The 20,684-nt window shown below is 43.4% G+C and overlaps 2 protein-coding genes across 3 annotated transcripts in view; one reads left to right on the top strand and one right to left on the bottom strand.

The window, feature by feature from the left end:
- Positions 1 to 3,363, bottom strand: part of LOC128836359 (heme-binding protein 2-like) — a 28,570-nt gene extending 25,207 nt beyond the window's left edge. The window contains exon 1 of the mRNA XM_054026573.1: positions 2,819 to 3,363. Within this exon, the coding sequence (XP_053882548.1) occupies positions 2,819 to 3,041 (223 nt within the window). The 5' untranslated portion in view covers positions 3,042 to 3,363. The remainder of the gene's footprint in view (positions 1 to 2,818) is intronic.
- FANCM (FA complementation group M) overlaps positions 1 to 20,684 on the top strand; it is a 137,797-nt gene that overhangs the window by 42,116 nt on the left and 74,997 nt on the right. For both annotated transcript variants that reach the window (XM_054026571.1, XM_054026572.1), the window contains exons 5-6: positions 18,166 to 18,297; positions 19,257 to 19,389. In XM_054026571.1, coding sequence (XP_053882546.1) covers positions 18,166 to 18,297; positions 19,257 to 19,389 — 265 coding nt within the window. The remainder of the gene's footprint in view (positions 1 to 18,165; positions 18,298 to 19,256; positions 19,390 to 20,684) is intronic.

Here is a 20,684-nt window from a genome sequence, read left to right as displayed (position 1 = left end):
TTAAAAATAGCTATAAAAGTGTTTTGTGGTATTTGTCATGGGGGAGCAGAACACAAACTTACTTGCCCAAGTAGGGAAGTCTACTTGGGTCATTTTTTCTCTTTCAGGAAAAATCTTACCTTAGTACAAAAGTATAGTTGTTAGTTCAATCAGGAATTTTCATTGATTCCATTTTCAACCTTGACTCAGTCTTGCAAAATAGGTTATAGAAAGGTCTTATTTACAAAAGTGTGGGTGCTGCAAAATAATTTCCTTTCTGTTGTGTTTCCAAAATAGTATGTAATAATGTCTAGCAAATCTTAGTGTAAAAAAAAAACAGTATAATCAAATATATATTAGGAAATTGACTTCTTTTGTGTGAAGGGGTTACCTTTCACCACAATGGACATGCCTTTACCTTCGTCATATGAATCTCTCATGGGGAAGGGCTCTACTCCATTTTCATCATGGAAAGTTTGAGTTCTTGGTTATTCTCCCTACTCCCTACAGAAGTAGATCCAGCACCACTACCTACTGGATTGAAAACCCCAGGAGGTCTGATGACTTCCTAGACACAGTATCTTCTAAGGAAGCCCCAAAAAGAAGGCAAAGTGTAGTGGGCTGTCATGTACAAAAACAATATCTGCCTGAACCTCTGTATATTGTCTTTTCAGTTTTAAGGGAGGGGCAAGGGTTTGTCTGTTTGCCCAAACCGGTTTGCCCATCCCTAATTGTAATGCAGGAAAGAAGAGAATTAAGGTTAGGATGAGAAACGTAAATGTGTCCTGAAATGAAAAATAATTTGGGGTTTGTGATTTGTTGGTTGGTGTGTTATGTTTTAATCTTGGGAATATAAAGTCTAGTTTATTTTCTGCTGATTTTGTTGAAGTCTGTTGATCTCAGATATGGACTGATCTTTCTCATACTTTAGCTGAAAGTTGGGGATGTTGGGGAAAATCCTCTCTCAAGTATTTCTTAGTTTGTTTAATGCCCACAAGTGTTAAGTAGTCTGAATAAAAATCACTCGGTTATCTTTGTTTCTCCTTGCATGTCTTCCTACAAGTTCTCTGATAACTATAGTCGTTCAAGTTCCTGAACTTCTCAAAAATGGAAGTAAAACAAATAAATGCACACACCTTTTAGGCTTGATCTATTATAAAGAAGCAAAAAGTCACTTTTTGCCTATTGTAGGTCACTAAACTGAATCTTCTTACCCTGTTCTGATTCTGTCTCTGATGTTCACTGTGTAAAAACAGTGAGGATCAAGGATGGTGACAAAGATGTTTACAAAAAACAAAAACCAAGAAAATTGAACTGTTTTAGAGATGAGCTGTCCACATTTTTTACTTAGTGTTATGTCCTGTATTACAAATGAGTCAAGTTCCTAGGACCTGAAAAATTACTCCAAACAATCTTTTTAAAAAACTCCAAAATTATCTTGAACAAAGATTTAGCTGCGATTTCGTTTATCCATGGTTTGATCCAGTTATCTCATATGCACACTGCTCTGTTCTTGATGGTTCAGGCCATACATCTCAGAATTAGATGTGTAATTTCCCCAAAACACCTGAAACTAGGTCTAATTTACACTCCTTTAACTATAGTTAAAAGGCAATATTTGTAACACAATACCTAATACCAAACAAACTTTAATATAAGCTCTCCCTATCCACACCCTCACATTAAAATATTACTGTGGGAGATTTCATGATGGTAGTGACTAAAATTTTTGATACATATGACAATAAATATAAATTAGAAGGTGTAAAAGCTGGCTTGCAAATCAGATATTAAGCAGCAGCCTCGCAGGAATCACTGTTTCAAAAATATTTGTGTGAGCTGTGAGATCAATTACAGTAGAACCGCAGTCTAAACAGTGCCCCCTAACCCTTTTCCTGTAGTCACAGGCATGTATCAGCTTTCTTCCAAGAAGAGTAAACTTTCATCTACACAAGCCTCATAACTGTACACAAATTGTTTTCAGTTTCACCAGGGTGGAAGCCAATTCCATTAAAGAGTCACAGTGATGACACAAATTGTAATCTCTTCCCTTCTCACTGGTTGGAAGGATCATTGCTCCTATTCACTTTCTTTTGAATCTCACCATACAGCCAAAGCATTTGAAAACACTGCCTAGTGCATAAATAAAAGTAAAATTGTTAATGGTAGGACAGTAATGTAAGATTCCTAAAAGAATGAGAGAGGCCTTTTGGTAAACATGGAATATCATGTTCCTAATAAATATGCTCCTTCCTTCTCAATTCCTTCTGCGTAATCTCGCTAAATCCTAAACGGTTTATTTTTATTGTTAAGAGGTTTAACCCAGCTAGACCCTGTTTCAGCATTTACAGGCACACTCGTTCGCTGCATAAAACTGAATTAAATCCACTCGTACAGAAAGGCTCAGATTTAAGTTTGTATTTTGTTGTAAGGTGGTGCCCAGTCTCCTGAGGGGATGGCCTTTCAATTACCTTAAAAAGGGTGCAAGAGCACCAACCTTCTCCACTATCACCCGGAGTTGTGGGGTTGGCCTTGGCTACTGGCTCCCGTTTTACACGTCTATGGTGGCAGACTGAAAAACGCGCTGAGGTTGGAGATGAAGCTGAGAAGTGGGGCTGTAGCACAAACTACAGCCCGTTTAATAATGCATTGCCTCTTCCCCCTGCTCGCCATTTCGTCTGGTCTCTTTAGCCCTGGATCGGACATACCCCCCCCCCCCCGACTCTGAGACCTGGGGGAGCCCAGGGGACCCCTCAGCCGCTGAGCGTGACCCCGGGGCGCTGCCGTGCGGCGAGCGGGGCGCAGCTCGCCCAGCTTCGCCTCTTGGCCGGGCTCTTACCCCCGGGCACGTCCACCTGGTGCCCCCTGCCCACGCTCTGCCAGTAGCTGAGCAGGCGCTCCTGCTCGGCCTCGTCGTCCTGGCTGCAGCCGTTGCTGTGATACGCCGAGTCGGGGCTCTGCTCCTCGGCCATGCTGTCCAGGTCCTCCAGCGTGATGGCCCCCGGGGCGCCGGGCTCCCCGGCCGCGCCGCTCATGCGGCAGCTGAGCGCTTCCTGCTGCATGGCGGGGTCGCTGTCCGGCCGCGCCCGGCCCAGGGGCGAGGGGCGATGTGCTCTGCGCCCTGCGGCAGCGACCTCAGTGGCGGCGGCGGCTGGCTAGGCGGCGCTTTTGTTCGCCCTGCCGAGGGATTGCGGCGGGGCGGGGGCGGGGGCAGCCCGGGGCAGCCTTGGAGACGGCTCCGCCGGCCGCCTCCGCCGTTCGTAGCGCTTCCTGGCAGCTGCTAGTCCCTGTCCCCCTTCGCTGCCTTTGCCTTTCCCAGCCCCTGGCCCGGGGGTCGCAACTTGCGTGGCGGTGCCCCCATCCGCCAATTTGGTAGGGAGAGGTGTTCTCCTCCTCTGGAAAATGTGACCATTGTAGAAAAAGGAGGGGCTTGCTTTACATTGCATTCTTGCCAAAACAAGCATCTGAGTGTGGTTTTAGAAACAACCTGTTTATTCAAACGGACATTAAAATTGAGCTGCTCTAAATATTACTCATTTGTATTTCAACTGTATAATTGCAAGAAAACCAAAATATTTATCTTCACAAATAATTATACAATGTATGTGTTTTGTAAACAGCTTTGTGCAGCTGTATTCTTTCCTATTGCTTAGGATGCCTTTATTGGTTCTCTTCCCACCTCTTGCAGGAGTCCCATTCTACCTTTGAAAAACAGCAGATGAAAAAAATTATACAATTAATTATGCAAAATATAATTTAAATTAACTAGCAAGATTATAAAATAACATTCATGAACTTCTGCTATATTTTTAAACTTTACAGCTACATATAATCTTTAGTGAAGATATGACTATTGGTTGCAGCTGAAACATTTACTAACATTATCACAGTTTAATCCTTATCCAGGTTCTTCCATTGAGTCTATATGCTATTGTCTGGATACTGGGCTGTAACTTTTGTTCTTGTACTATGAACACCTTCAGAAGAGGAGCCTGGGTGCTTAAATTCATAACTTTTCTAGACTCTAAAAATCATTGACTAGAGACACTGGATTTACAGTTTATTATAACAATCATAGAAGAGATTAGGGTTGGAGGAGACCTCAGGAGGCCATCTAGTCCAAACCTCTGCTCAAAGCAGGGCCAATCCCCAACTAAATCATCCCAATCTATATAACCCACTAACATCCCGCCTCCCCAGGCTGCTTTTTCCCACTCCCTTACTTTCCCCTCCATGTTTGTTGCGGGTTGTCTACATTACCTGCTGGATTGACGGGCAGCGATCAATCCAGCGAGGGTCAATTTATCGCGTCTAGTCTATACGCATTAAATCGACTGCTGAGCGCTCTCCCATCGACTCCGGTACTCCACCAGGGCGAGATGCACAGGCAGAGTCGACGGGAGAGCGCCAGCCCTCGACTTACTGCAGTGAAGACACCGCGGTAAGTAGATCTAAGTACATCAACTTCAACAGTATAAGCTCACAAGCTAGTCTCTCTGACCAAGTGAAGTTGGTCCAGTAAAAGATACTACATTGTCTCTCTAATGTGTTTGAAAGTCACGTTTTCCTGGGAGCATGTTGTTAGTGAAAAAAAGGCTTACATTATGTTTGACTAATGACAAGATGTGTTTTTTTTACCACGAGGTACCTAGCATGCATTACCCGACCTGCTATAAAAACATAGCAGAGACCATGCACTTCAGTTTTACTGAAGAGTAAACTAGATGAGAGCAGCACTATGCCCCCATGCCTGACCAATGCAAAGGAGTAACGTAACAAAATGGATTCATTCTTAAAAATCTTTTCACTGTTTGCAAGATGGCGGAATTACTTACGGAAATAGGGATTTTTAATTAATTTTAAATTGGGGTGGAGGGAGTCCAAAATAGCATTAAATGTTATAGGAATGTCTAGCTGTTTTAAGTATATGGATTCTTTGGAAGAGATAACAAAAGTATGAGTCTACACCCAGATCCACAAAGCTATTTAGCCTCTTAACTTCCATTGAAATCCGTGGATGTTAGGCGCTGAAATACCGTTGTGGATCTGGGCCTACTGCACCTGAAGGCTCAGGAACAAAAAGGCAAATGGAAATAATCCATTTTTTTTAATGCCGTGACTTTTTTGAGTCCTAAAGAATAAAATTACTATAAAAATTAGAATTAAAAATTGCAAATTACAAATTCACAATAAAAAACATAGAAAATGTTATACTAAAACTACTTAATGTGATTGCTAAAACTACTAGCAACTACCCGTATTAATATTTTTAATTAGAGCTGTCATTTAATCGCAGTTAACTCACGCAATTAACTTAAAAAAATTAATCGCAATAATTCGCGCTGTTAAACAATAGAATACCAATTGAAATGTATTAAATATTTTTGGATGTTTTTCTATGTTTTCAAATATATTGATTTATATTATAACATAGAATACAAAGTGTACAGTGCTGACTTAATATTATTTTTATTACAAATATTTGCACTGTAAAAATGATAAAAGAAATAGTATTTTTCAATTCACCTCATACAAGTACTGTAGTGCAATCTCTTTATCATGAGTCAAATTCAGGTTATCAGAACAGCTGATGAGACAAATTATGTACTGCTGTGTGGTTTTATGCAGACGTATAAACTAATAAGCATGGCCCTGTTGCCAAGTGATCTCTCATTTTCACAGGCTCCTCTCTTCAGGTTGACAGATTCCTAACTTGTGAGGAAATGTACTTGAAAGAGAATTATTGCACTGTGAGAGGTGTCCTCTTGAGACCGAGATTTTGAAAATTAAGACCAGACTCTGAATTTGATTTAGTAATGTGATAGCATCAGGGTGATCTGCTGTATTCCACTGTTTGTGTTCCGAGGGCAGGCTGCATTCTGGACTGCAGTTTTTTAAAGATCTGCATACTCATACCTAGGCATAGTAAATTGTAGTAGACCTCCAGCCTGAAGGTCACACAGGTATGCATTGTTGTGTTCAAGTCATCATCTGACAGAATGGGGCACAGGCTTTTAGCCATTTTCAGGTGGAAAAAGTCATCTTTCACTGCTGTAGCTATTTGAGACTCCAGCAGGAGCAAAGACTCCAAAAGGACCCCATGGCTACAGATCAATGTGATGCTCTTTTGATACATAGTGATATAACATGCATACATACAATCAAATGCATTGCGTTTCTGATGTATCTAATAGTGGCTAAGATTGTAGGGATAAACTGACTCTTAAGCAATATGTTTGCAATACTCCTAAATAACCCATGCTGTTTGTGCCCAGATACCAGGGTGATGGGCTCAACATGAATACATTGCTTAGCCATCATCCTTTCCAGCAGTATCGATTGGAGTTTAACGAGACTCTGTCTGTGCTGGCTAAGAAACACAGCTGTTTGGAGAGAATTGTGCTGCAGTTGGAGTGCTTTTTGTTGTTCTCAAGGCAATTAGACACAACAGAGAAGCAATTATTCAATTTTACAAACTGAAATTACAGTGTGTCATTACTAGCATTTTTCATGCCATCATATGATAAAAGGACAATGCATACTCTAGATTCTTCTGATTGCAGGATGTGTAGTATTTCAAAGCAGTCAAGCTGCACATACGGACAGATGTAGAAATGTTGCATGAGGTGCATCCAGATAGCTGAAGCTTTGCTGACCATTTAACTATAATCTCTTTGGGATATCTATACTGCTATAAAAAACCTGCAGCATGGCTGTGGTTGGCCCACGTCAGCTGATTCGCAGGCTGCAGGGCTACAAATTCCAGGGCAGACATTCAGGCTCTGAAATCCCATGACGGGGTGGGCCTCAGAGCCTGGGCTCCAGCCTGAGCCCAAATGTCTACACTATTTTTCGCCTTGCAAGCCCGAGTCAAATGACCTGGGCTCTGAGACTTGGGGCCTGGGTTTGGGACTGCAGGCATAGATCCCCATCTCTGCGGCCTAGGACCCCAGCACTGCACTCTCGGTCTTTGGTCAGAAGGCCCAGGTGCCCAGTGCTGCACTCTCTCCCTACAAGGCATGGGACACCGGAGTTGAGGCACCGATCCCTGTATCCCTGGTACTGGCGAGTTTCCAGCCAAAGATTGCCGTGGCGCAGGTCACCTTTACCTAGACGGTCTCCTAGATGGCGGTTCCCACCGAGGCGGGATTGCTTCCTATCATGGCACCGGTCTCCACCTCCCTGGTATCGCTTGTCGGGAAGGCACCGATCCTTGCCCTCATCTCACTGGTTGCCAACCAGTGTCAGTTGGCAGACTCAGGCCTCCACGGCTCCACCCTGGTCGCCAGAAGGGCAATGGTCCGAGTCATGCCAGGAGTTCAGCCCCTTGCCAAGGAGGGGTGATTCACTGCCTACTCGCGAGACCAGTGTGGCATCTGCAGCAGCGGCATGGCAGCAGCAACAGTGGCCCACTCAGTGACCATACTGGAACCCAAGGGCTGTACTGATGATCCGGTCCCATATTCCCACCAGTCCTCCCTTGCCGCCTCTGACAAACTGCCTCTGGCATCTCTGGCACCGTAGTCGGAACACAGTACTGAATTTGACGTGGGGACAGCGCAGGAAACTCCAACACGTAAGGGCCTTCCCCGGAGAGGGAAGGGGAACCTGCCCCTCCCCTGGCAGTGCAATCGCCATTGTCGTTTCTGGATGAAGCAGTGGCAGGTCCTTTCCAAATGGGCAGTCCTCCTGATGACTTCAAGGAGCACTAGGTCCTCCTTAAAAGGTGGCTGCCAATTTGAACTTAAGAATTGAGGAGTTCGCGGAGAAGTCTGACCTCTTAATATTATATCCTCTTCCACCCAGCCAGGGTCGCACTGCCTATCCACCCAGGGGTCCTTAAGATTTGCAACTCGCAAACTGGCAGCCCCCCTCTTCCATTCTGCCTACTTCTAAGAGGTAGAAAAGAAGTACTACGTCCCTGCAAAAGGGTTCAAATATTTGTACACTCACCCTCCAGCAACGTCACTGGTCATGTCCGCTGTGAATGAAAGGGGCAGGCAGGGCCAAGTCAGTGGCACTCCAAAAAAACAAAGACGCCAAGAGACTAGAAAAGTTTATTCGACAGCCAGCCTGCAGTTTCAGGTGTCAAACCATCAGGCTCTGTTACGGGGTACAATTTTAATCTGTGGGACTCCCTTAGCAAATTGGAAGAAGTGGAAGTCCTGGCACAATCAAGGAACTATGATGTGATTGGAATAACAGAAACTTGGTGGGGCAGTTCACATGACTGGAGCACTGTCATGGATGGGTATAAACTGTTCAGGAAGGATAGGTACGTGAGGAAAGGTGGAGGAGTTGCACTGTATGTAAGGGAGCAGTATGATTGCTCAGAGCTCCAGTTTGAAACTGGAGAAAAGCCGGTTGAGAGTCTTTGGGTTAAGTTTAGAGGCGAGAGCAACAAGGGCGATGTCATGGTGGGCATGTGCTATAGAACACCGGATCAGAAGGATGAGGTAGACAAGGCTTTCTTCGGACAACTAACTGAAGTTTCCAGATCACAGGGCCTGGTTCTAATGGGGGACTTCAATCACCCTGACATCTGCTGGGAGAGCAATACAGCAATACACAGACAAACCAGGAACTTTTTGGAGAGTGTTGGGGACAACTTCTTGGTACAAGTTCTGGAGGAACCAACTAGGGGCCGTGTTTCTCTTGACCTGCTGCTTACAAACAGGAAAGAATTGGTAGGGGAAGTAAAAGTGGGTGGCAACTTAGGCAGCAGTGGCCATGAGATGGTTGAGTTCAGGATCCTGACATAAGGAAGAAAGGAGAGTAGCAAAATACGGACCCTGGACTTCAGAAAAGCAGACTTGGACTCCCTTAGAGAACTGATGGGCAGGTTCCCCTGGGAAGCTAATATGAGGAGGCAAGGAGTCCAGGGGATCTGGCTGTATTTTAAAGAAGCCTTATTGAGGGCACAGGAACAAACCATCCCAAAGTGCAGAAAGAATAGCAAATATGGCAGGTGACCAGCTTGGCTTAACAGTGAAATCTTCTGTGAGCTTAAACTCAAAAAGGAAGCTTACAAGAAGTGGAAATTTGGACAGATGACTGGGGGGAGTATAAAAATATTGCTAGAGCATGCAGGGGTATAATCAGGAAGGGCAAGGCACAATTGGAGTTGCAGTTAGCAAGGGATATGAAGGGTAACAAGAAGGTTTCTACAGGTATGTAAGCAACAAGAAGGCGGCCAGGGAAAGTGTGGGACCCTTACTGAATGAGGGAGGCAACCTAGTGACAGATGATGTGGAAAAAGCTGAAGTACTCAATGCTTTTTTTGCCTCGGTCTTCACAGACAAGGTCATCTCCCAGACTGCTGCACTGGGCAACACAGTATGGGGAGGAGGTGAGCAGCCCTCAGTAGTGAAAGAACTGGTTAAGAACTCTATAGAAAAGCTGGATGTGCACAAGTCCATGGGTCCAGATCTAAGGCATGCAAGGGCGCTGAGGGAGTTGGCTGATGTGACTGCAGAACCGTTATCTTTGAAAATTTGTGGTGATCGGGGGAGGTCCCAGACAATTGGAAAAAGGCAAATATAGTGCCCGTATTTAAAAAAGGGAAGAAAGAGAACCAGGGGAACTACAGACTGGTATCCTCACTTTAATCATTGAACAGATTATCAAGGAATCCATTTTGAAGCACTTGGAGGAGAGGAAGGTGATCAGGAACAGTCAGCATAGATTCACCAAGGGCAAGTCATGCCTGACCAACCTGGTTGCCTTCTATGATGAGATAACTGGCGCTCTGGAGGGGAAAGCGGTGGATGTGATATATCTGGACTTTAGCAAAGCTTTTGATACGGTCTCCCACAGTATTCTTGCCAGCAAGTTAAAAAAGTATGAATTGGATGAATGGACTATAAGGTGGATAGAACGCTGGCTAGATCATCGGGCTCAACGGGTAGTGATCAATGGCTCGATGTCTAGTTGGCAGCCCGTATCAAGCGGAGTGCCACAAGGGTCGGTCCTGGGGCCGGTTTTGTTCAACATCTTTCTTAATGATCTGGATGATGGGATGAATTGCACCCTCAGCAAGTTCGCAGATGACATTAAGCTGCGGGGAGAGGTAGATATGCTGGAGGGTAGTGATAGGGTCCAGAGTGACCTAGACAAATTGGAGGATTGGGCCAAAAGAAATTCGATGAGGTTCAACAAGGACAAGTGCAGAGTCCTGCACTTAGGACGGAAGAATCTCATGCACTGCTACAGGCTGGGGACCGATTGGCTAAGCAGCAGTTCTGCAGAAAAGGACCTGGGGATTACAGTGGACGAGAAGCTGGGTATGAGTCAGCAGTGTGCCCTCGTTGCCAAGAAGGCCAATGGCATATTGGGCTGTATTAGTAGGAGCATTGCCAGCAGATCGAGGGAAGTGATTATTCCTCTATATTCGGCATTGATGAGGCCTCATCTGGAGTACTGTGTCCAGTTTTGGGCCCCACACTACAAGAAGGATGTGGAAAAATTGGAAAGAGTCCAGTGGAGGGCAACAAAAATAATTAGGGGACTGAAGCACATGACTTATGAGTGAACTAGGATTGTTTAGTCTGCAGAAGAGAAAAATGAGGTGGGATTTGATAGCTGCTTTAAACTACCTGAAAGCGGGTTCTAAAGAGGATGAATCTAGACTGTTCTCAGTGGTAGCAGGTGACAGAACAAGGAGTAGTGGTCTCAAGTTGCAGTGGGGGAGGTTTAGGTTGGATATTAGGAAAAACTTTTTCACTAGGAGGGTGGTGAAGCACTGGAATGGGTTACCTAGGGAGGTGGTGGCATCTCCATCCTTAGAGGTTTTTAAGGCCCAGCTTGACAAAGCCCTGGCTGGGATGATTTAGTTGGTGTTGGTCCTGTTTTGAGCGGGGGGTTGGACTAGATGACCTCCTGAGATCTCTTCCAACCCTAATATTCTATGAAATACTAGGAGGCCCTTCCACAGGACCAAGCTTATGCAGCTTTGGAAAAATGACAGGTAAGTAAATGTCCTGGCCTGTATGAAACTGAGAGACCATCTTGGACAGGAAAGCGGATTGTGGCCGCAGCTGGACCTTGTCTTTGTAATAGACCGTATAGGGTGGTTCTGAGGTAAGTGCCCTAATCTCAGAGATCCAGCAGGCAGATGTTATTGCAACCAAGAACGCAATCTTCCAGGAAACAAGGAGGAGAGAGCAGGAAGCCAGAGGCTCAAAGGGGGTACAAATTTCAGGTCCCATGGAGCAATGGAGTCCCTGCCGTGTAGGTAGAGGTGCTCGAGGCCCTTGAGGAACTTAGCAGTCATGTTCTGGGTGAAAACCAACCTACCCCGGAGCGGCGGATGGAAGGTCGAGATAGTGGCCTAGTGCAGTAGTTTTCAAACTTTTTTTCTGGCAAAGTAGTTGAAGAAAATTCTTGATGGCCGCGACCCAACAGAGCTGGGGATGAGGGGTTTCGGGTATGGGAGGGGCCTGGGGTAGAGGGTTGGAATGCGGGGGTGAGGGCTATGGGGTGGGGCTGGGAATGAGGGGTTCAGGGCTTGGGAGGGCTCAGGGCTGGGGCAGGGGGTTGGGGTGCGGGAGGGAGTCAGGGCTCTGGGATGAGGGTGCTGGCTCTGGGTTGGGGCCGTGGATGAGGAGTTTGGGGTGCATGAAGGGGCTCTGGGTTGGGGGGGGACTCGGGGCTGGGGCAGGGGATTAGGGTGCGGGCTTACCTCAGGTGGTTCCCAGTCAGCGGCGCAATAGGGGTGCTAAGGCAGGCTTCCTGCCTGTCCTGGCACTGCGGACCGCGCTACGCCCCGGAAGCGGCCAGCAGCAAGTCTGGCTCCTAGGCAAAGGCATGCAAGCAGCTCCACGCGGGTCTCACACTCAGACACCCGCCCCCCAAACTGCAGGGTGTAACCTGAAGATATTATATCGATCATCCAATGGTCCGAGGTCAGCCAAGACCAGGCCGACCGGAAATGGCACAGGAGATTGAGGAAAGAGAGGGAGGCTGGATCCTGGAAAGAGAATGGGGCGCTGTCCTCGAGCACATCCTCAAAATGTCTACTTCTAGCCTCCTTGGTTCCCGGAAGGGCCAGGCTGAGCAGATGAACGGGAAGACGACGGGTGTCGCCGCGTAGACCCCTTGTCTCTATCCTTTCTCCTGTAGGTGTTCAGCTGGGGAGTCCCCCACGACCTAGACTGGGGAGGTGGAGGTGGAGGAGGAGGACGGCACAGCTTCCTGGCCTGGTGAGGGGTATGAAGGCCCAAGGAGCGGAGAGTGGGACAGGAGTCTTTAAGGTCGTGGAGCCTTATGTCCGTGAGCTCGGAGAAGAGCCCTGCCCCCTCAAATGGGAGGTCCTGAATAGTGGCCTGGATCTCCTGGGATAACCTGGAGAACTGCAAGTAAGAGCTGTGTCTCATGGCCACTGCAGCAGCGACCACCCTGACCGCTGAGTCTGCAGCATCCCAGGCCATTTGCAGGGCCCCTCTTGCCACTGCTGTGCCTTTGTCCACCAAAGCAGCGAACTCCTGGGCTCGGTCCTGTGGGAGGGCCTCCTAGTATTTCATAGAATATTAGGTTTCAGAGTAGCAGCCGTGTTAGTCTGTATCCGCAAAAAGAAGAACAGGAGTACTTGTGGCACCTTAGAGACTAACAAATTTATTAGAGCATAAGCTTTCGTGGGCTACAGCCCACTTCTTCGGATGTATATAGAATATGCATATGTTCCATTCTATATGCATCCGAAGAAGTGGGCTGTAGCCCACGAAAGCTTATGCTCTAATAAATTTGTTAGTCTCTAAGGTGCCACAAGTACTCCTGTTCTTCTTTTTATAGAATATTAGGGTTGGAAGAGATCTCAGGAGGTCATCTAGTCCAATCCCCTGCTCAAATGGGACCAACACCAACTAAATCATCCCAGCCAAGGCTTTGTCAAGCTGGGCCTTAAAAACCTCTAGGGATGGAGATTCCACCACCTCCCTTGGCAACCCATTCCAGTGCTTCACCACCCTCCTAGTGAAATAGTCTTTCCTAATATCCAACCTAGACCTCCCCCACTGCAACTTGAGACCATTACTCCTTGTTCTGTTATCTGGTACCACTGAGAACAGCCCAGCTCTATCCTCTTTGGAACCCCCCTTCAGGTAGTTGAAGGCTGCTATCAAATCCCCCCTACTCTTCTCTTCTGCAGACTAAATAACCCCAGTTCCCTCAGCCTCTCCTCATAAGTCATGTGCTCCAGCCCCCTAATCATTTTTGTTGCCTTCCGCTGGACTCTCTCCAATTTGTCCACAACTCTCTGTAGTGGGGGGACCAAAACTGGATGCAGTAGTCCAGATGTGGCCTCACCAGTGTTGAATATAGAGGAATAATCACTTCCCTCGATCTGCTGGCAAACTTGCTGAGGGTGCAATCCACGCCATCCTCCAGATTATTAATGAAGATATTGAACAAAACCAACCCTTGGGGCACTCTGCTTGATACCGGCTGCCAACTAGACATGGAGCCATTGATCACTACCCGTTGAGCCCGATGATCTAGCCAGCTTTCTATCCACCTTATAGTCCATTAATCCAGGCCATACTACTTTAACTTGCCGGAGAGTTTATTTAGCTTTGCATGTCGACTTAGTTTTGAAGAATTTAAAAAAGGATTTCAAGGTAGTATAGCAGTGTATCATTTGTGTCTTAATATTTGGTAGTTCTATGGATAAAATGTTCCAGATTTTCTTGAATTCAAAGCATTTAAGAGAAAACAGATCTTAAAACAATAAATAGCCTCTGTGTGCCTAACTTTCCTTAAGGTCTACCACTCACTGGAAGTGAGGAAGGATGTTTTTCTAAAAGATATGCTGTAGAAATTATTTTGGGGAAGCTCCATGGCCTGTGTTATGACAGGAGGTCAGACTTTGAACTTCCTCTGATTATGGGAGGCCAGGTGTGGATTAAATCTTCACATCTTTACTTTTAAGAGGATACAATCAATCGCATAACACAAGAACCAGGAGTCACCTAATAAAATTAATAAGCAGCAGGTTTAAAACAAACAAAAGGAAGTATTTCTTCATACACCGCACAGTCAACCTATGGAACTCGTTGCCAGGGGATGTTGTGAAGGCCAAAACTATAAGAGGGTTTAAAAAAGAATTAGATAAATTCATGGAGGATATTAGCCAAGATAGCCGGGGACGCAACTCCACGCTTTGGGCATCCCTAGCCTCTGACTTCCAGAAACTGGGAGTTGACATCACAGGATGGATCACGTGATGACTGCCTGTTCTGTTCATTCCCTCTGAAGCACCTGGTATTGACGATTTTGGGAAGACAGGATATGGGGCTAGAAGGATCATTGGTCTGACCCAGCATGGCCGTTCTTATGTTATGTTCTTAAGATGATATCTTAAGATCATCTTCTACTGTTAAAGATAATTTTAACTCTGGGAAACTTGGAAGTGTGGAGTTAAATGACCAGTCTAATGACAGGGTTTATTTCCTGCCTAAATCTGCTGTCTCTAGAAATAATCCTACAGCCTTTATTTTTATTTAGGCCGAAAGAGAACAAATTAATGTCATGACCTAGTGAGAGATCACGGGGGTTCTTTAAAAAATCTTATCAGATTTGACTTAATATGCATATTCTTAAATATATTTAAACATCCATACTGCAGTCTATGCTAGATTTTAGTTCAGGTCTCAAATGATTCCATGTATACTTGAGGATATTAGTGGGCCGTGAGAAACTTTTTTGTGGTTTAGTACCTTAGATGGTGTGGGGACGAAATTGATCAGTTTTTAAGTGGTGAAAGTAATGTTGATTTTGTTCAGTAAGGGAAAATATTTTATTTAATTTGATATCATATGCCACTGCATTCTTGGCTACTTTCCCACTTGATAGAGTGAGATAATTATGTATGCATGTCTTTGTATATACTGTTGGTAATATATTCAACTGCTTTTTTAACTGATCTCATTGAGGTATAAAAATTCTCAGGCACTACTGAGAATTCCATATTTAAATTTAAAAGAAAATTTACTTGTTCTACAGTTCTGTTTTAAAAAATATTTTTATACTATTATGTTTAACAAAAATGTCCTGGAAAGCTTGAAATGATTTTCAGTTACTCTGCTTTTTAATTATAGCTGATTTAAATCAAATACTGGGAGATTAGTTAAATGTAATGATTCACTTGTATCTGAGTGATGCATGTTGCTGTATCTTTTCTAAGTAGGTTATGTTTACTGTCCTTATCTGCTTCAGTTTTGAAGTTCCAGGTGACTGAATCCTGCTGTCTTTCATAATAGTCATTCTTGGTTTCTTTTGTAGAAGATGATTGGATCAGATAGTCAGTGCTTGTACACTGTGTATGTCGTGGCGATATCATTTTCTTCCATACTGCAAATTAGGTCAGATGAAACACAAGCACACATAATGAAAAATTAAAAAGATGTATCTAATTACAAGAAATAATCATGTAAAAAAACTATTACATAAAACCATAGCAATGATGTTATCAAAATTTAGCCCAGGCATTGGCTCCCTTTAAAGGAAAAATGTTTGCCTTTATATTTTGTATATGCTATTTTTTAGTTAGAAGTCTGGTTTATGTTTATTAGCTTATATTCAAATACTAATGTACACTATACAGGCCTTTGGGTGTAATGCACACTACATTTTTGTCTTCAGGTCTTTCATGTTCTCATCTTGAAGTATTTCTTTGATCTAATAGTAGTACGGCATTATAGAAGTTATTGCTTCTCTTAGAATATAGTAGTTTATGGCACATCATTCCAGTAAATGTCTCCCCTGACCTGCTCAAATCATGTTGGTTATTTAAATATTTTATTCTAATGTGTAATGCAGATCTCATTCAAGTCTCATCATGTTGTTAATTGTAGTGGTTAGTGGCTATCATTTACAGGTTACACTGATATATGCCATAGAATATGTATTTCTTCAGCTCTGTAAGGTCCCTACAAATTCTACAATAGGTCTTTTGGGGAAGAACTGACTTATTGGCTCACGGGCTATAACTGTTCTGCTGAAGAGCATGCCACTTTTATTCTGCCTCCACAGATACAGGCAAAGTGAACAAGAACTCCTTGCTGCAAGAGATTTAGGATGTTCTGATTTTTTTTCTAAGTAAAAAAAACGTTAATGTTTTAAATTTCTGATGCAGAAATCTGGGCAAGTGTTTTTCACTGGCATTGGGGACAGACATTGGATTCTTGGCTTCCCTTTCTTCCAGAAGTACTACAGCAGCATATGCCCCTGTAGCCTAGCAATCAAGCAGAAAAAAGCCTAGAGGGAAAACTTGATATTCATGCACTTATTGCCCAACAGTGCATAGACAATAAGCTCGGCTCATTTTGTGGCCAGCTCAGGAAGGGGTCACCCTAATTGCCTTTTCCTGAGCCAGAAAAGAGTCAGGAAGCCCCAACAGTGAAGCAGCAAGCAATCCCCTTGATCTTTCCTACTTTGCTTCATTTCCTCCCAGGAGGGAGCAAGTGACACAACGATACGAAGGCAGTTCTCCCAAGGTAGAAATGCTACTGACAAGCTGCATGAACCTGCTACATTAGCCTCAGCATTTTATCATGGTCTTATCAGTGGATCATTTCTGTCCCCCAATGCAAACCCACGGAAGAAGGCAAGAGAAGCAGATCCAGATCCACCCAACAGAGCATTATGTTGGTAGTTGGAGCCCCAGACTCATTTTCCAATAAACAGCCCAGAGCTCACATCGTAATGGGCTGCTTAGTCTGCTTACCTTATGGTCACCTAGTTAGGTTTTTCACATCCATAATCACTTAGGTTTTCCACATCCAGTAGGTCTGTCACATGCAGGGATGGAGATATGTTCCCTTACCGAAGCTCCATTCCCTCCTCTCCCACTCCCTTTCCTTTCCCATTGGTGATTCTTTGGGATGTGTGGGGGGGAAATGTCTGTAGATGAGCTGAGGCAGTTTATCGCTTTCCCCTCCCCCAGGACTTGCCTTCAAGTGCCCTAGTACATCTAACCTAACAAATACAAAATAAGAAGCCAGAACAATACAACTTGCAGAATAAGTTGAAGCAAGTGGGCAAAAAGAGCTATGCTAAGTTGTCATCGTAGTGGGTACATGTAGATGAATTGTAGACTTGATAATTACCATAGTTAAAGAGATCAGAATATTGTAGGTGTGTGCAAAGTAAAACTGGAATAGTTGACATCTGGAATAAACATGTTGTTCTACTTCTAAAACTGTGATTTATCTGACATTGGTTTCCTGCTGTTAGTACGTTTCACGCTAGACACAGGGGAAACTTTCCCAAACCATTTCCCTCTGGTTTAGCCTTAACCAGGGTTAAAATTGGTGGGAGCTGTTGGTACCCAAGATTCCAACAAGCAGACCTGTACTTACTACTACAGTTAGCCTTGTTTTTCATCATGTTTAACAAAAATGGTTATAAACAGGTTTGCCGTCCAGAGCTTTCTGAATGTTGCAGCTTTCACTGGCTTTTACACCAATTCAACGGAACTCATCCTACAACCTCTGGGAAATTGTGTAAACATAGTTAGTATAAACACTACCTCAGTCTGATTACTAGTGCATACAGCTAGCATGAATTCAGAGTGAATGGTCTCTTGTCAAATGAAGATGGTGTTACAGAGTGCCAGGACACTGCTACCCAAATGGACCAACAAATTGAAAAAGCCATTTGTCTAGAGTAAATCTGATTACTCTAATAATAAAACTGTAGAGTTCGCGCTCATGCAAAACTAAGTATATGGAAAAAAATCCTAACCACCTTTGGCAAAGGAACAAAGGAGAAAAACAGTATTAAGTTGACTTGGAGCAGGTCCTTTCCCTTGCTCCACTGAAGTGGAAAACAGGCTTGCATAATGTGTCTGAACAGAATTAAATTAAAAAAAAAAAATACTTACAGCCTGGAAGACACAAGAAACTTACACTGACAGTGGAGAACACTGTAATGGGATGTAACATGGGCAATAGCCATCTGCTATACTATAAACTATCCTGAAGTGAATTTAATCATAGAATAGTCTCGACAAAATTACCATTTAGCCTACAAACTAAACAAGTCAGTTAAATTCTGATTATTTTATCTCTGTTTGGCAGATAACTATGCATTAAAGCTGACTGTTGATTATAGACATACAAACAAAATTTTGAAAAAGCATAATTCTTTCTTATCTTTGCATTACATATGTGCTTTTTCTTTTACCTGCAGGTTTTGGAAACGTTTGCTGGCCGCCTGATTAAAATTCGAGTTTTGGCACAGCGTGATATTCCCAGCCTTACAAAGTACCAGATAATTCTAGCAAGAGATCAATTTCGGAAAAACCCTTCTTCACACAATGCGGTAAATGTTACTTAGTAATGTAATTGGCTAAATAAGTTTATATTATACAGTATTCAATAAATAGTAGTAATACTCCTACATTTACATAGTACATAAAATACCAATGGATCTCAAAATGCTTGACAAACTATAAATAGAAATTACTACAGATATGCAACCCTGGGATGGAATGTGCAAAACTGTTTAACCACTCTCAACACCACTGCAGGACCATTTTGGAAAAGAGGGAAGAATACTGTATCCATCTGAAACTATATAGGGAACTAGACTTGTAAAATATAACTGCCCAGATTACATTGAGGTCTGAAAATTCAGCTAATGCACCTCCTTGTCTAAATTGCCGCAGAGTTTTTACTAATCACAAATAGTCTGCCCTTCGTTTATTTACTAAGCCAGGTGACAGCTATACAGAGAAACTCAGTTCATTTATGGTTTTCCAAAAGTCCTATGAGTGTCTTAAGCATAACAGAGAACGTAATTTATAACAATCAGTACAACTTTATCAACTCAAGATGCTTAGGCTGGGTAAGTGTAAAGGAAATTCCACCCTGCCAAATACAACAAGCAGTACAACAAAAACAGCAGTGCAAGCAGTAAAACAAAATGGTATTCCCTTGATAAGGCAGATGGTTAATTCATTCCAGAGGACAAGCAAAACAGCATTGGTGTATTTTGAAAATATTTTTGCCGATGTCCATAATTTTCAAGTGACTCCTTTATCAAAATTCTTCCATGTCTCCTTTGAAAAAAAAAGGTTACTTTTATTAATTATTAGGAAACTTTGCCAAAGTGTGGTTCATGAGGTTTTTGGGAGACAAACCACCAATTCAGTATTGTTTTCTTTTGCAGTTTTGTTTATCAAATGTTAAACTGATTTTTGGCATCACAAATTGCAGTATGATTCCTGTTGCTTATTGACCACTTTAATTTAATCCAGTGTGTCATCATTTTTTTATTAGGGGATACAACAGGGCATAATTGAAGGAGATTTTGCTCTTTGCATTAGTTTGTATCATGGTTATGAACTACTGCTGCAGATGGGAACACGATCATTATTTATCTTCCTGTGTGGAATTATGGATGGATCAAAAGGTAAAATGCATTCACAAACAAACTATCTTTGCTCCTTATTTCGTCCTACAATTTAATTTTCAGGAAATAAAAACATATTATGTTGAGTACCAGGTGTACATGAGTATTTAAAATTATTTAGAACGAAAATGGCTTTAAGAAATGGGTTGCACATGAAATTTGTATATTTTCATTTTTGCAGCTTACATTTTGATGAAAATATCATGCTCAACGTAAGCGTTTAGAAATAATCTGTAGATGAGATAGTGTAGTTAGATTGGGATAGCAATGATGTGTGTGTGGCGATAGATCAGTGAAGTATGAGGAAGATGCAATCAGAGTTCAGCACATGATACAGCAATAGAAAGGAAAAGAGACATAACCAGCCAGTAAAAGGTTTATGCAGAAAAGGATTAGGTCTTTAAGGCAGTCACTATGCAGGCAAAAAAAAAAAAGAACCTGTAATTCCCAACAATTCAGCTCTATTGGTAATAGCAGCCATGGAAGACACAGTATGGGCAATACTCTGTTTATACCATCATGTCTCCTGGCCCTGCAGGGTTAGGTACGTGATGGTAAAATGCCTGAACACTGTCTGCATTACATCTTCTCTTGCCATCACCAGTGAAGTATAGCGTGTTCCATTTTTGATGGTGTAGAAAAATCTTACTGTGGGATAAAACCTGGATTCTTCTTTGACTGGCCTCTGCTTATTCCTATGTGTGGGATTAGTACCTCCCGGCATCAAGCTGTGAGATCTTCTAGAGAGCAGTGTCTGGGGCCACTTGCCCCTCCCTAATGCGCATGCGCGCGCGCACACACACACACATACACATATATATATATATATATATATATATACACACACTCACACATATGGTGATGGGTTCTGAGAGTATAAAATGGGAATGGTCCCAACTGCTTCTCAGTTCCTTCTTTACTGCCAAAGGTGCAGTTATTGCACATGGGATCCTCGGTGCTTTCCTCATCTAGCATCAGCTTTGGTGATGTACTGGCCTAAGTGCAATACAACATATTCACAAGCAGTGAGCCTCTGTCTAGCATAAGTTGCTCAGAGGAAGGGTCCCCAGACCTATCTGGATTGGCTAGGTCTGGTGTTGAGAACCTGGCATGGTTAACTTTGCTTTTATAGGGAGCACCATAGTTCCCTGATCCTTTGGGGTCAACTATGTTGGCACCCTTATACCCAGATCTCCTGTTCTGGAGTCTTTCCAGTATCAGAAACTTAATCTCAGATAAACACTACACAAAGGTGATGATTACAGATGGTTGCCTTTCAGTGCCTGCGGAGATAG

Source organism: Malaclemys terrapin, chromosome 4 (assembly GCF_027887155.1).
Source record: "Malaclemys terrapin pileata isolate rMalTer1 chromosome 4, rMalTer1.hap1, whole genome shotgun sequence".
Lineage (NCBI taxonomy): Eukaryota > Metazoa > Chordata > Testudines > Emydidae > Malaclemys > Malaclemys terrapin.
The sequence above is the reverse complement of the archived record's forward strand: the minus strand, read 5'-3'. Positions and strand labels throughout refer to the sequence as shown.